Here is a 16,565-nt window from a genome sequence, read left to right on the forward strand (position 1 = left end):
TATCTCCCTCAAGAGAAAACATTGTCTCCTGCATAAAGTCCAGTAAAAAAATAAGAGAGAAAAAAGGTATTTTCTTSTTTCTCCCACTGCCTTCTTCCACAAAAAGCCTATTCTGGACCATTATTACATGTTCTATCTACAAATCATCTAGCTTAGCCTTAACTGCATTTCCACTGAGGCACCAGGAATACCTCAGAAAAAGTTTTACAGGACACCATACACCCACATGAAGTTCACTTTTAACTTCCTTTGTTGCTACCCATGGTTACATCTTCTGACCACTTACRTTGCTGCTTCTCCTCTGGCTCTGTYTAGCCCTTGAGGTGGTTTAACTGATAAAAGATCAGAGGAAATATCTGAAGTAAAATTTTTTCTACCTCATCAATGAATGGGCAGAATTTAAGTTCCTGTTCTATTAAAAAAAAATACTGTAACATAGGTATGCAAGTTATATATAGTCCAGGTCTCTTCATTTACCTGAAGACAGTATGTCTTCCAGGAATTAATAAAGCAATGTTTTAATAAAGCATTATATCACACATAAATAAGGAACAAAAAAATACAGATATATGTMGCTTACTTCTCCATGTCTTAAAGGTGTGATAGCTCCTCTTGCTACTGCCATTCGGAACAATGTTTCTGTGGCCTGCATCAACAAACACATAGACAAATTCATTATTAAAAACAGACAACACAGCTCATGATGATTTGTTTCAACTTTTGTAACATTTTTTCTGCTACCTTTTAGTGCCTATTTTACAATTGAATCACTCCAGTAACTCCTTTAGAACAATCTGCACAGTTTAGGCAAGCATTTATTGCAAGGTGAGACACGTGTTGATGTTTTGGTCTCAGCATAAGTAACCACCTAAGCAGTACGTGATTCCTCAGGCAATACCACAGCAGTTCCACAAGACTCTTTGAGCAGGTCAGAGATGCTCAGCCCCAGACAATTGTCCTGCAGAGGTTGTCAGGTAAAAGTGGGGTACTATGGAAAAAATAGCCATATGGTATTTCACAACTCATGAAACTAATTCTTAAAACTGCTGATTAATAAGACACATTTAAATTGACAAATGAGTATGAAAAAATAGTATGATGCAGCACTTTTCCTAAAAGCATCTGAGCTCTTCTTAACACCTTTCTGTGTTAGTTGGCTCATCCTTTCTTTAATCCAGTAAGACAATTGGCACATACTTCTGATACAGATATAGGTTACTGGTTTAATACAGACTATAATACGCTCTGTACCACTTACGTTTTTACAAGCTGGTTGCAAAAAGGCATGAAAAAAATTCACAAGTTACATAAATTCACGGATTGGCACATCACTGTATACATGAACAGATTTGTTTTAAAAATGTGTCTCCATAGCAAAGAGTGAAGCTGGTTTCAATTTCAACTGTTTAAAAAAAMCATGTTTTTAATATCTGKTTCTAATGAAAAAAATACCCTGACATTTAAGGATCTATGTTAAGGAGTAGTTAGCAGGCTGCTTGGAATAAAAAACAACAAAACAACCACATTCAAAAAGTTTATAAATAAAAGCAGTTTGCAGTAGTTAATCATCTTTCTAAACAGTGATTTTTAAAAAAAGCATCTCAGTGCTTCCATGACTGCATGATTTGCTAGGTTCCCACAACCACTACCTTAAGATACCTTAAGGTATCTCAGCAAATGTGATATCGAAGACATCTCTTGAGATAAATGCTCAGTCTTCCTAAAGACAGATTAATTAATTCTAATTAATTTTCTGCAGAAAACAATTTAATAAAAGATCTTTTAATTACCTTACATTTTCCCCACACACCTGTAGATGAATGTGTGCCCTCAGAACACTGAGCTGCAAAGTTTATTACTTCATTTACAACCACAAGGATGCAGAGTAGTGCTCCACTGTGATTCTGCTTCTCGAACCTTTCTTCTCAGAGATTAAGTGAACCTCACACAACCTTTTGTATTTCACAAAATTGGCTTCTTTGACCAACATTTTTAGGGATGTTTCAACCAAATTGAGCATTCTGTCAATACAGCTAAGMTGCTTTTGTTTCTTTTGAAAACCACTGGTGTGCGTGACTTCCTTTTCACATCTACTAGTAAAAGATCTCTCTTTTACACTTGAACTCCCCTCATTAATGCCAGATGTCAAAGTCATTCAGAAACACGGAAAAATCACAGCAACAGMAAATGCAACACCACAGATGTCCCCGCTGGGCTATCCTTCACTAAGAAGATTAGCACTACAATCACAGCTTCCCACACAAACTGCACACTGGGGATGAGGCCACCTATAGCCACTGACTGACAATGACATGGCTGGAGAAAGAGCTATTGGGGGTTTCAGCATGCAAATCCAAGAGAARGCTTAAAGAAGTGCATCTTTCTAAACAGTAATCAGCCCAACCTTACTGTTGGTRTAAGCTTTAAGGTGAAGAAGGTGGATACTGGCAGTAAATACTTCAGATCTGCATCCTTCTGACAAAACAAACTAGGCATGAATATGTGGAGATTCGAGTAAGGCAATGTCTTACAAGGAAGAAGAYACCTACACAGGGCTATAACAACACACAGACTAATGAAAAAAGKAATCAGCTAGCAAAATTTTGCCAGTCTTAAAACCTAAATTTATCAGTAACCTTTCTGTTTTTTCAAAGTTTTCACACTGCCTCCAACTTCTGTCTCTTCCCTTCTGGTCCACAAATGCAAACACAAACAGAATCATACTGGAGCATGTCCAAAGAAGGGCAGCGGACCTGGGAAAGGATCTGGAACACAAGTCTTATGAGAAGCAGCTRAGAGRGCTGGGGGTGTTCAGGCTGGGGAAAAGAAGGCTCAGAGRGGACCTTATCATTCTCTACAACTGCCTGAAAGGAGGGTGTGGCCAGGKGAGGGTCAGTCTCTTCTCCCAGGTAACAAGTGATAGGACAAGAAGAAAAGGCCTCAAGTGGCACTGGGGGAGTGGTTTASCTTGGATATTARGAAAAAAWTTTCCTAGAAAGGGCTGTAAAGCACTTGCACAGGCTGCCCTGGGAAGTGYTTGAGTTACCATCCCTGGAAGTATTTAAAAGATGTGTCAATGTGGCTCCTGGGGACATGGTTTAGTAGTGGACKTGGCAGTGCTGGGTTAATGCATGGACTCTATRACCTTAAAYGATTTTTCCAACCTAAACAATTCTATGATTCTGTCTGGTCCTGCTCAGGTTCCCTTGGACCAGCTTGCCTAGGACCAGTTTCAGCACCTCTAAGGTTGGAGGTCCCACAACCTCTCTGATCAATCTGTTTCAGTGTATTTCACAACTATGTTTTAAGTGAGAAGTCCATGAAAAAAAATGCAGTTTACAGATGACCTGTAAATTCCTTCTGCTTCCCAAAGAAACACAGSCCAATTCCTCAAATTCTCTCCAAGTGATGGAGATGCTTTGTGCCAGSCAAGTGGAAGGCTATCCTGCAGTTTCTAGCTGTGAAAAGCTAAGGCACAAGGAAACCCAAAAACACACATCCTGCTGGCATTTGGGCTGTAAATGTTGAATATGGAAGATTAAGCATAAAAATGGAAAAYCTTGAAATATACACATACTGTATTTTTTTAAAATGTTGGAGACAAATTCTGTCATACTTAATGCTCCATAAAGAATAGAGGAAAAAAAGCCTGCATGAAGAAATATAAAAATAACAATATTCTTGCACATCTCATCTACTTTCTGAAATTCTACATATGGCARTATCTTTCTGAGAGCAAAAGGATCCCTACAGGAGATCAAATCTATTTTGACTAAAAATCCAGTTTATTGAACACATCTTGCCTGGCATATTCTTGGTACATAAATTACAAATCTACCAAAGTTTATAACAGTCAATATTCATGCTGCAAAATATTCACATACAACTTGTTTCAATACTGACTCAGTTTAAATCTTTTGAACTCAAACGTCTTTAATAATTTTAAATAATGTGTTAAAARTTATTAAGTATATTGCAATGACAAGTTTTTATTTCATTGCATTAAATCTGCTAAAAACATGCAGAGTACTGCYCTGTCACAAATCAAACTAGGCATAATTGTCCATTTAAGAAATAACAATACTATCCTCAAAGAAATTGCTGATTAGGAATTCAGTTAATCTTTAGCTGGTTTGTTTCACTAAATATTACAATACAATCAGATTTTTTAGAAAGCTGTAAAATCTTGAGATTTATTTACATTCAATTCACTATGAATAAGCCTTCTACTCAGCGATGGGAGTCAGAGATTCATAAGAAAGCAAACTATCAGCACATGGTTTTAGTAATCTCAGTGTGAAATGAATGTGTTGCCAAGATGATTGTTATTGAATCCTAAAATTGTTGCTCACTACAAAGAACATGCAGTGTGTTACATTATACGTGAGGTGAAATAGCAGCCTATCCTACCACTCTGTAACACCATGCCAGCTCCAATGTCATCTTCAAAGATGACCAACTGCTCCCATTTCAACAAAGCAGTTGATTCTGATCAAATTCTTTGCAAGTGGATCAAAAAAAAGAAAAAAAAAAAGAAACTACTCATACAAACCACAGATGAAGGGGAAGATAATTGTGCATTATTGATTAAAATGGTAAGAAAAACAGAAAAGGAAACACTGTGTTGGATTCCAGATGTTTTGAATTTTCTAATTATTTACAAGAACAAAATGGACACCCATAATATTTCATCAGAATACTGTTTTACCAAAGTTAAAACTGCAAATGCAAGCAGTAAAGAGATTGATCACGCAAATTAATGAATTTAGAAATGCACGCTTTTTAATCACCTGACAGTTTTTGGCATCTACTTGTAAATGYGTGTTAAAAAATCCATAAAAAAACAGAAAACAAAGATCTATTGAACTAAAACGAAAATTGTGGTGAAAATTGTTTATAAGAATAAAAAAGGATAGGACACCACAAAAGACATTTTTTCATTCCTATTAGGTTTGCTGATCTTGGATACAATAGCTAGCTGACAGCTCTGGCCTGTAAAATTTGTGGTTCYTCATTAAAAGCAAATTACATGAAAACAATTGATTGTTTTTGACAGTCTTTCCAAAATCATCAAAAACAATCTTTCAACTTGATTATATATGAACTATTGTTATAGTCCTTATTAGCTAACCATCACACAACTTTTGAAAACAAGAATGAGTGCTATAAAAAAAAGGATTTGGTGAGATTCAGAAGCAATACTGAACAGGAAAACACAAAAAAAGTTTCTGATTTTTTTTTCTTGAATTCTGGGCACAAAAATTCAAATGTAAAGCAATGGTCTGAATCTAAACCTTACTCCAGATGACAGATTTAACTGAGGAGCCTTAATTATTGTTACAACTTTTGATGAAATTGCCACAATACAAATATAGAATGAGTTGCCACACTTCATAGATTTAAATTATTTCAAAAATATGTTAAAATACAATACATATCTGAACTGAAGCTTTTTAAAGAAAGATGTATGTAAATTCCTACTCTCTGAGAAACCATTAAAAGTTTAATTAATTCCATTGAACAGATGTGAATTCCATGTACCTCCATYTTTTATTTTACCTCCATCTGAATGTCTCTGCCTTCATAACTGAACTATTGGAACTTTATTTGTACACTCAGTAAATCAGCCTATATTTGACATCCATAAGACACAAGTTTTTTCTAGTCACCCATTAACAGATGAAATAATTTCTTAACTTTACCTTCAATAAARGCAACTTAACTGTGAACTCTCTAAAGACTAAACAATTTAAACCTCGTGATAAAGCATGTTTTACAGAGTTCATGAAACCCTTGTATCCATTTTCCRAAACTTCTGTAATTTTTTCCCAAATTCAGCTTTCAGAATGTGTTACACCCACCTTTGCATTCCATAATACTTGATCTCCCTTTCCTCTGGTTACTTACCCAAAATGTGTGCAAACAAAGCACCATTGCACCACAAAGCACCACACCTGGCCATGTATCTTATAAAGCACTATATGGAAATGTTCTTCTTTCTTAAATAATAAATGTGTGTTGATTCCCTAACTAGAAGCTTGGAGATTTGCAAAACTCATCACTAATATAGCATAAATAAACCAGTATTAAAACAAACAAGACTAGTGTAGTAAAGAATAGTATAGTAACTTTCAGTTAAGTCTTGCTCATTCCTGWGGGCAGATTTGTCATGTAAACACAGGTTCAAATTTACACACARTCCAATGTAATTTCTACTCCATTTATGAAGTCCATTTGCTCATTGATCTAAATGTGCACTTTCAGGTTTAATAAAGYACCTTATGAACTAATTTACCCTCTACCTAACTAAACTATCCTCATCATTCTCCCTGCTGCAGTCCTGCTCAGGAACCTTAGCCTGTCCTTAAAAGAGCTTTGTAATTTAAAGTTATAGAACACACTCAACAAATGAACCAAGCTTGAAAATAATCACACAATGTTCTGCTAAGAGGATGAAATAAAAGCATTTGTATTTATCTAAACCTGAACCCAGCAGTCTGCAGTTATGGTATTTGTAACATTTGCCAAGATCCTGATAATTGCTTTTCTTCTACTCCTGACTTCTCCTCTGCCTTTTTTTCTCCCTTTCCTTCCTCCCAGCCCCCTCCCAAAAATGCTTGGYATTTACACTGGGATTCCTGGTTCCAGCCTGTAACTGACTTTCACCTTTTTCTAGTTTTCTCTGCACAAAGGATTGAAGGGCTCAACATTACAACTAAGTAAGTATCAGGAAGCCAGAAAAAAAAATAAATCCAGCAGTATAATGCTCATGAACTGAATTACCCACAAACCAGGCCAGCAGCCAGCATGCGAAACTGGAGAAATAAGCCATTTAATCTCCTCTGCCTTGTCAAAAATGCCAGAGAAAGAAGGTCCAAGCAAGCCTGCCCCACCATCTTCATGGAGCACAGGATTCTGCATCTGAGAAATGATCCACTGAAGCCAACTAAAACCTTCCTTCTTTCCATTCACATAGCAAAAGGACAGCAAACAGCTGCAAGCCAGCCTGCAGAAAGCACATGACAGCTATCAAACCTGGTTTTGATTAGTAATGCTGCCAGACAGCAGCATTAGAAAAGATAGTGGCTGAAAGACCAGTATGGTCAGACCAGGAATATACAAGCAATTATACAAGTATAGTCAGCGCCCCCCTGGATTTAGGGGCAGTGAAACCTTTAGGTTTTCAGCTCCAAAATTATGAGGAGTACCTATCATGGTCCATCGCCCTCTAATCCATTTGAATGTGATCCATGGAGAACTTCCCTGATGCCCAGCCAAAGGCTGCAGGAGAAACAACATGTAGAAACATCAGGTCTGAACAGGCTTGATGCAGTCACCAAGTTTTCAGGATAAAAGGACAACACTGCCTTGAGTCCAGAACTGTAACAAACTACAACATTTTATAGAATCATTGAATGGTTTGGGTTGCACAGAACCTCTGAAGACCATCTACTCAAATGGCCTTGCCATGGGCAGGGACACCTTCCACTGGACCGGGCTGCTTAAGTCTCATTCAACCTGACCCTAAAACTTCCATGGGATAGGACAGGCACATCTGTTCCAGCRCCTCACCACCCTCACGGCAAAGAATTTCTTTCTTGCATCTAACCTAAACCCGTACTCTTTCAGCTTAAAACCAYTGACCCCAGTCCTGTTACCACAGACACTTGTAGAATGTTTGTCTCCATCTTTCTCTTTAGTCCACTTCACGTCCTGAAAGGCTGCACTGCRGTCTCCTTGAAGTCTTCTCCAGACTGAACAACCACAACTCTCCCAGTCTGTCTTCATAAGAGAGTWGCTCCAGCCCTCTCATCATCTTTGTGGACACACTCCAACAGGTCTATGTCCTTTTTATGTTGGGGACTCCACACCTGGACACAGCACTCCAGGTGGGGTCTCGAGAACAGAGCAGAGGTGCAGAGTCCCCTCCCTTGTCCTTCTGCCCACACTGCTTTGGATGCAGCCCAAGACACAGCTCGTTTTCTGGGCTGTAAGTTCACATTGCCAGGTCATTTTCATGCTTCTCATCCACCAACAGCCCCAAGTTCCTCTCTCCATTCTCTGCTCAGTCTGTATTTGTGTTTGGGATTGCCCCAGCCCAGGTGCAGGACCTTGCACTTGGTCTTGTTGATCATCCTACATTTATTATTTCATCTTTGCCTGCCATCCATTTTGACTCTTTGCTGTGATTCTGTGGCAGCTGACTCTCCTMATCCTAAGAGCACTGGTGAAAGAAGGCCAACAAAGATGAGAAGATGGGTGCATGACATGGCAATGAGCACCAGGATGTTCCTGTAGGATTCATTCCCAAGCTATTATAAGCGAAGCCAAACTCTTCTACCACACAAGTTAAAGAAGACTGAGGTGAGCTCTCATGGTCTATCTGTAGTTCCTCAGTGAATTATAGGAAAAACAGAGAGCAAAATCGGAAGATACTTGATCCCTATTCTCCACTCTAACCCCTGAAAATGGCAGAGATTTAAACACCAGCAAGCTATTCCAGCAGCACTGGGTCTTGTAACAGACATTCACTATGACCAGTAAATTAATGAGAGCTGCATATTTAGACAGCTTTATTTCATATTATCCAAGCACAGGTTCTGGAATTCCAGACTAATTTAAACAGTCATTTACAATTCTTTTATCTGCCTTCATTGACCAGAATTTCTTGTTAGCATGAACTCTGAGAGAGTTCAATTCAGTACTTCAGTACATTCCCAACAAGTTTTACAAGATTTACATTTAATGTGTTTTACAATCAGGGCCCTTTTTCTTTGGGGGATTACCTCACCTTTTACATTTCCCACTGGTAACAATTTTAAGTAGTAGTTCTCTGCATTCACAAATGGAACAAAAATTTCTTTGTCTCCATTGGTTTGTTTCCATGTATTGTAATCCACCCACAGTGTTATGAGCTAAACTAATACAAATCTAATCCAAAAAACATTTTCAAACTAGTGATTTCTCAGGACCACAGTGTAAACAGAATTATATCTACTTTGAATGAGACACTCAACTCAATTTTCAAGCTTATTGTTTAGATGCGTGTATGTCACACAATCTTTCAGAACTAACTAGAAACAGGACATACAGGTTATCACTACTTCATTTTTGGGGCATTATAAAAATGCCTCCCTACTCTGCCTAGAAAAGTTTTACTGAGAGTAGACAACAGCTAAACTGCTTTTGATTAAGAATATGTCTGTTCTGGTGATGACCTAACAAAAAACTGTGGTTTTTTTAATCACACGCTCTTACCTGTAAAAATAATTAACTAAACCAGATGCTGATTGTGATTAAACCACTTAACAAAATAATGAGCCAGAAAATTCAGAAGGCCATRTATCATACAGGGAATGGTAATTAACTACCAATGTAATGTAATACTCTGAATCTTTTCTTAATCAACTATTTTTTTTTTTCTTTTAAGGACAGCTAAAATTTTCATTGCTTAGAACAATATCTTGAGAAGCAGTGGAAGCACKGCTCAAATGCTTCCTGTTTTCAAGAAATCTGTTCTTATTTTGGCCATGAGTAACTAGCAGAAACCCTACTTACAGGCAGCACAACACTCAGAGTCTGCAAGTGAAGCAATTTCAGACAAACTGAACGAGCAAGAATTCTTCCCCAAGCTTTTTTCCTMAAAATTGACACAACAACAGTCCCTCCAGCATCCAAGAATCGCCCCTCTCTGCCAAGTAGTACAAGGCCCATAGTGAAGAATGTATGTATGTATGCTGTTGTCTCTTTTTAAGAAAAACAGGAAGCTTTTATCACAAGACCAATCTCAGGAGGAAGCCACACTTCTCCTTCACACACCCTATCAGAAGAGCCATGTCTACTCTCAACACTAAGGCTGTTGACAGAACCACGGTGCAGTTGTATTCCATAAGCGTTGCTTTTAAATAAATCAAGGGTTTGAACTAACACCTACCCACAATTATTATGCACACATCCAACAGCAAAAAGTAGTAAAATCTGTCAACTCTACTCAAACAAAAAGAGAACTCACCACTTCTAATTCTGCAGCTAAATAATTATAAATTTACAAATCTGCRGGATTTACCCATGTGCAATGTAAGTCTAAAACACCTCACTTCTGTTTCTCTGTCATGTTAGATGGATACTCCTCCTTCTTGCTCTTGAATGTATTCCATGAAAGGAAGATAGCTGGCCTCACCCTGCAAGGGGTGAATTACCATATCCAGCCCACCCACACGACCACATGACAAACAGCAAATGTCAAAGCAGAAGAAAACACCTCTAGCAAGCTGGACTAGTCAGATGCCCTTAAAAATTAAGGCATGAGCCAAGTCGGACTCAAGCCACCTGAAATGAAGTTGGCTACAACCTCCAAGTGCTGAAACACATTAGACCCAGAGAAGCCTTCAGTCAGAACTGCTCGACAACATTGCAGCTGCCAAAATTACTGCAGTGAATTGACTTCAATACTATGAAATATTCTTGCCTAGTGTACAATGATTTAGTAATTACTGCCATCCAWCTTTGTCGTCCTAACAATAATTGGCCCAGTTTTGTATAGAGAAAAAAGTGTCGCCTATTTTAACTTAAGAAATATGGAACTTGACTTCTACTTCCATGTGTGGATTGTGTCAGGGGTTATAAGACTTTCATCTAAATTCAGATGGTTGCTAGGGAAAGTGGTACAAGATGGAAATAAAGTTACATGACAATCAATGCCAGGTCTACAGAACCCCATTTGTCTTTCTCTAAAACTTGGGAAGCAAATCACAAGGAAACACAATGAGATTATTGGTAAAAYAAGTTGAGTGCGCAAAGGAAGGCTGGAGGCTGGCTTTTGCTCTTCTTGTCTGGCCTGATGTCAGATAACTGAAACACTAAATAGGCAGTGTGGTCTTCTTTCCCAAGGATGGGAGACCCCCAATCAAGAGATCCTAAAAATCTACTCCTGATGGTACTACTATGGCAATTCCTCATCCAAAAGAGKAATAATACTTTTCATTTACCTCCCAAAAGTCGTAAAGAATATTGACTTAGTTATTTCCATACATTGCCTTGAGAACATACAGAACAATTACAATTCCAATATGATAAAATACGCAACCCACAAAATTTGGAAGTAGTCAAGGACAAATACCTCAGCTTTCCAGCACTGAATCACACCAAGTTATTAAATACTTTTTGAACACCATTCAAATAAATAATTCTATGATTCCACTTCTCATGAAAAAAAATGGTTACTATATTTACCACTTAGAGCTGACTCATGAGAATAAATTTTAAGAGACTGTGAAGTATTTACTGCAGATGAGGAATATTAGAGAAAAAACAATGGAGGACCTGATAATCTGTATTTTATAGAAGTTTTGAACACACCTATAGTTATGAAAATGAGAAGCTGCTAATTTGCAAGGTATCTATAATCSTTTATTGGCAATGAGCAATGTTCCCAAGGTAAAGACGGTGATTGCACAGTTAAAGGCCACTGATTCAGATCACACAGGAGGCRCTACCAGTACATCTACTGCTAGATTTACCAAATCCAGAAACTAAGCTATTCCAAGTGATGTAGAGCTCCRTCATAACATTGGGAAGGTAATGAAGAGATGGCCTAAAGTTCAATTCAAATATAGCTCAAAGTCTTGCTTATTTCCCACCTCAGGGGCGGACGAACAGAGGATCCCTTCACCARACCAGTTTATTCACTCTATACTTACCTATTCGCTATTTTAAATTTGAACTGAACTTAAAACAAACTATAGAGACTTTAAGATTTACAGCAAACACTTTAAACAAGTACAAAACAACAAGAAAGAGGATCTTTGATCAGGAACAAAATGTACAGTTATTCCAGGCAAACTTTAATAGCACCAAATACATGCAGTGGGTCTGTTCCATAAACTGCACTGGATTGCATGGATAGGCTTATTCATTTGAACACCCTGTACATAAGCACAGCCAAATAATAGCTCATACTTCTTGAGGAAGAGTACATAAATTACAACAAGTGCACAATTACAGAACAAGGAATTGTCTAAGGAATGTAGCAATACTGAAAACAATTTAAAAACCACAGCAGGCAATCAACTGAGTTTAAAACACATTGTGCTCCTCATCAGATGAGCACCTTAATACTGATAAGTGCCGAAACATCAAACAAAACCCCAAATCAGAGGCTTTCAGTTGGGCTCACTCTTCAGAAAGCTTTTTCAAAACATGGCTGAAAAAAGGATGCCTCTGTTTTGTAAACATTTAGGAATAGCAACATGGTAGATTGAACTGTGATATATCAGGTCAGGTCTTCACTACAAGTTCTTCCCTGCCCTCTATCAGATGTCTACAATCTTCACTGACAGGAAAAAAAAAAACAACTTGGTGCTAAAATAGATGAGATTCATTGACTTTTAAAGGACTTGCATAATCAAAACATCAGAAATATTTGCAGCATGGACTGTCAACAGTCAGATGCTCCTCCAAGAGAGCTCGGTAACAGGCTTTATGCTCACACAAGTATTTATACAGGAACTCTTTCTGGTAGCAGCCAATTCCTTCACTCAGTAGAAAGAGAGAAAGATGAATTATCATTTTACAAAAGCCTACAAATAAAACTAAAGCTTCAACTAAAGCAGTGAGGTGTGGATTTGTTGTTTCAAATACAGGTCTTACCAAAGCAAGGAACCAACACTCATCTTTGTTAAGTCTAGATTAAATGCTTGGTAGCTGTACAAAAATAAGTTACCATCCAGAAATGTCCAGGAAGGCTAATGGGAAAGTTTTGTCATCAAGCTGGAAGAAGGCTATAATTGAACTAGCCAGAAAATCACAATGGCTAGTACAGGCTGCAAGTAAATCCTATTCCAAAAATTGACCCATAGCCTTCATAAGTAATAAAGACTTGCTGTGGCAGGAGTCAGAATAATTTATAATAAAACATAAAATGTCACTTCTTTTTAAAGGTCGTATGTGTGTCTAGGTAAAAAGGGCTGAAGAGTCTTTCTCATACCCTTTCTATGCACCAAGGTCTCATTTGCAGAATATGCCACAGATGGAAGGCAGAGCAATGCATGATCATAAACAGCCAGACCCCATTACAGATTCCAAAATGCAAGTGCCACAGAAACATGGAGAAGTGACTTGGGATTAGGCTTCAAAAATTGCTGGAGTCTCTGTGGCTGGCACCCACAGAGCCAGAAACACAGAATGAATGGATCCCTCAGTGGTTTATAGTAATTAGGCACATTTCTGAAACTGGCGCTGCAATTGCTTCGTCCGCACTAATTGAGCACAATGCAAAGCAGCGCTCTGAAATGCCAAATGGCACATTTAACAACCTTATAAAGGAGCCAGGAATACAGATTCCTTCTTTTTTTCCTTAATAAAGAAAAAAAATACTGGCCTAACTTGTTGCTGCACAATACAGAGAGTTGGACAGTGTCCAAAATTGCTCTGTAAGTGTTGTTTYATTAGCCTGAGACTGTTAATAAATATATTCTCAATGAACTTAGACTTGCTTGGGTGAATATAAAGAAAGAATTGTATCACTGTTCTTACAATGTTTGCAATTTACTCTAGTTCTTCACTTTTTTAATCCTAGTTACACTGTTTCTATACTAGTTTACCTTAGCAACTGACATTTATTTGGGCCATAAATTACCCTAATGTAGTTTAGTGCTCTTTCATAAATTTTACTAACGTAACACTTACAGAACATAGACTTGTATTAATTAAAGCCATGCCTACACAAATCTAACATTTCCTTTTAACGGTTTTACTTACTGCTAATTCTGGAAAACATATAGAAGGACAAAGGCTTTCTCTTCCCTTTCACCAGGTGTGGTTTTAAAGTTTAAATATACATATGTATATATAAATGCTGGCTTTGAATGTGTATCTTATTACCAGTGTTTCATAGATGATAACTGACAAACTGTGAGAAAGACTGTCTTCCAAGAATTTGGCATAGAGATCTACAAATTAGATCCTTTCTTTAAGAGAAACTTAATTAACTCTTAGCAATTCCCACCTTTGACTTTACCACTGCAAGATTTTCATTACTTGCCAGAAACAGCTTTTGCTATTTCCAATCCTAGATGTTAAAAAGTCTTTCAAGATTAAAACTTGAGATCTGTAATAGAAGTTTAGGAAATTTGAAGAAAGGCTTGTTTCCTATAGGAACAAAAAAGGTTTGAGGTACATATTGGTAAGATAGGTACAGTAAATACTAAGGTAATTTTGGTTTTGTAATGCTTTTCATGCCCAAGTCTAGTTTCAAAATAGTAAAAATAAAGCTACTGTTATGCAATATCAGCATATGAATATACAATAAATATACTGAAAAAATATAGCAACACCAGTARACAACACTACAGCACAGGAAGGCACATATGGTATATATATGACAATGTGTGCAATATGCACTTAAGATGCTCCTTAGCCACACTTGTCTCCTATTTGTAAATATGTGAAAATATGCTGTATTTTGTACAGAAAATATATAAGCAGAACAACCTGAGGTGGTGCACACCCTGCCCTGGTCTCCTGCCTCCCTCAGGCAAAGCCCCTGGGCTCCTAACACACATAACTTGAGGAGAGCAGCAAAAAAATCCCATCACTGACCCATACCCAAGAGCTCACGGAATGTCTACAACCACGAAGCTCTCAGACTGCCCGCCCTGTGTAAGTCAGCATCTGCTGTACTGSAAGTAGAGCATGAAACTCCAGATTTTGTGTTTTAGCCTGTTCTGGTCAATCACTCACCACAAGAGCAGGGACAGGTCTCTATGCCCCCAGCTTCACGCACACACCAATCCCACCCCAGACAGCAGGAAGCATTGCTCCTAGGCACACATAAACTCTACACAGGCATTTAATCCAACATGRCATATTTGTGAACAATTTAAGCTAACACAGCAGCACTTACGCCACAGTAAAACCTTAGAGATATGATAAATAATTTACAAGAGTAGTGCAGTCACCACCACTGTTTGTTTTCTCAGTGGTCTTTATTAAACTAAATCACTGGGATAAAAGCTACTACAACAAAAACTGGAGACAGACATGAGTGGGTTGACAACTTCTCTGTTTGTTTAAGCCGCCTAACTGAGAAGACTCGAGTTAAATATGACCAGAAATAAATTTGTCACAATACAATTTTAATTCTCAAATATCTGGAACCAATTAACTTTGGGAAAGTTTCAAAAGGGCCACCCAGTAATAAACACAAAATCATTTGTGTCTGCTGTCTTGTTTGTGATATTTTTTTTTATTGCTACCTCAGTTTCAGATGTCAGAGTAATGACTTCCACATTCCGATAAAAATGTGAATTGAATCCATATGGAAAAGATGTTCAAGCCCATCAAAATCAAAGAACTCCCTTATTTCTAAGTTCTTGAACAATGATGCTTATAAAGCTTAACATTTGACCATTCTCAATTAAAATTAGGAAATTTTTAATACTATTGCCAAAGAATAAGATATGCCATAGAAAGATGTATCTTCTGATACACTTAAGAGAAATGGCAATGTCATCTATTTTACTTAAAAGTCTGTAGCAAAAATTAGAATTTAACCCTCTAAAAGATGTAGTAGCCCTAACTGCCAAATGATTCCATTTCCTGTTAAAATTATTTAGGAAATACATATTATCATGATTAAACAATGTAGCACATTTTCAGGTAAACAAAGATTCCATGTACAGCATATTTATCTTTCCACTGAAAAATACCCCGAGGAAAYTGCCAAGACTCAAAAGCATGTAACAGAAGCTATCTCCTTCTTTCCTCAGTCACAAAGTCAACGTCCTTTCCATCATTCCAGCATGGAAAAAGAAATACCTCTCCAGAAGGTTTGTTTCTAACTAGATAATGGAGAATAAACATTTACAGGCAGAACTTGTAACAGTTATACAGTTCTCCAAAACCATCCCGTATTTCTTCCTAATTCTTTTTAAAGAATATCACTCCTGCCTATATTTTCTATTACAATTAAAGAGTCCAAGTGCTTTTAAACTAGTGAGGAGGGAAGGGAAGAGATCTGCTTTATTTGACAACAAAGCAAAGCTATGGAATCAGTGTTATAGAAGTCTTAATCACGTTGCAAAAAACTCCCCCATATCCATCCACTGGAACAGAGACTCCCACATCTGTCAGGGACACAAGCTCAACTGAAGAGAGYACTTTCATCTGTATACACTAATGAAGGATTTGGTAAGGTAAGCTACATCCCCCAAGCACGCACCATCTGTGTAACCGGGTGCTAAGAACAAACACACACTGTTTGTCCAGGGATTCCACCACATATGCTCCAAAGTACCAAATGTCATGTGGCTTCCCTGCGTTTTCTTTAGTGCCTGTTTTGCATGACTTTTTTTTAACATAAAGTAAGAAGAATTAAAAACTAAGCATAGGGAGAAAACCCTGCTAACGTATGCTCGATTAATTATTCCATGGACAGCTGGGATAATGAAAAATAAATACACTTCCCACGATGCAGTGGGAAYGGGAGGGATGTGCTTCAGCAAGCTCTCCAATGGACTGCTGGAGGTCCAGCAGGTCACCCAACTCACTGTGGGAATCATTCCTCA

General features: G+C 37.7%; 1 protein-coding gene across 1 annotated transcript in view; it reads right to left on the reverse strand.

Annotated features, from left to right (window-relative positions):
• The window catches only part of TMEM135 (transmembrane protein 135), a 158,893-nt gene that overhangs the window by 90,114 nt on the left and 52,214 nt on the right, over positions 1-16,565 (reverse strand). The window contains exon 5 of the mRNA XM_057373647.1: positions 581-646. Within this exon, the coding sequence (XP_057229630.1) occupies positions 581-646 (66 nt within the window). The remainder of the gene's footprint in view (positions 1-580; positions 647-16,565) is intronic.

The sequence above is a fragment of the Malurus melanocephalus genome, unplaced genomic scaffold (assembly GCF_030028575.1).
Source record: "Malurus melanocephalus ecotype Western Australia unplaced genomic scaffold, MMel_1.1 scaffold_204, whole genome shotgun sequence".
Lineage (NCBI taxonomy): Eukaryota > Metazoa > Chordata > Aves > Passeriformes > Maluridae > Malurus > Malurus melanocephalus.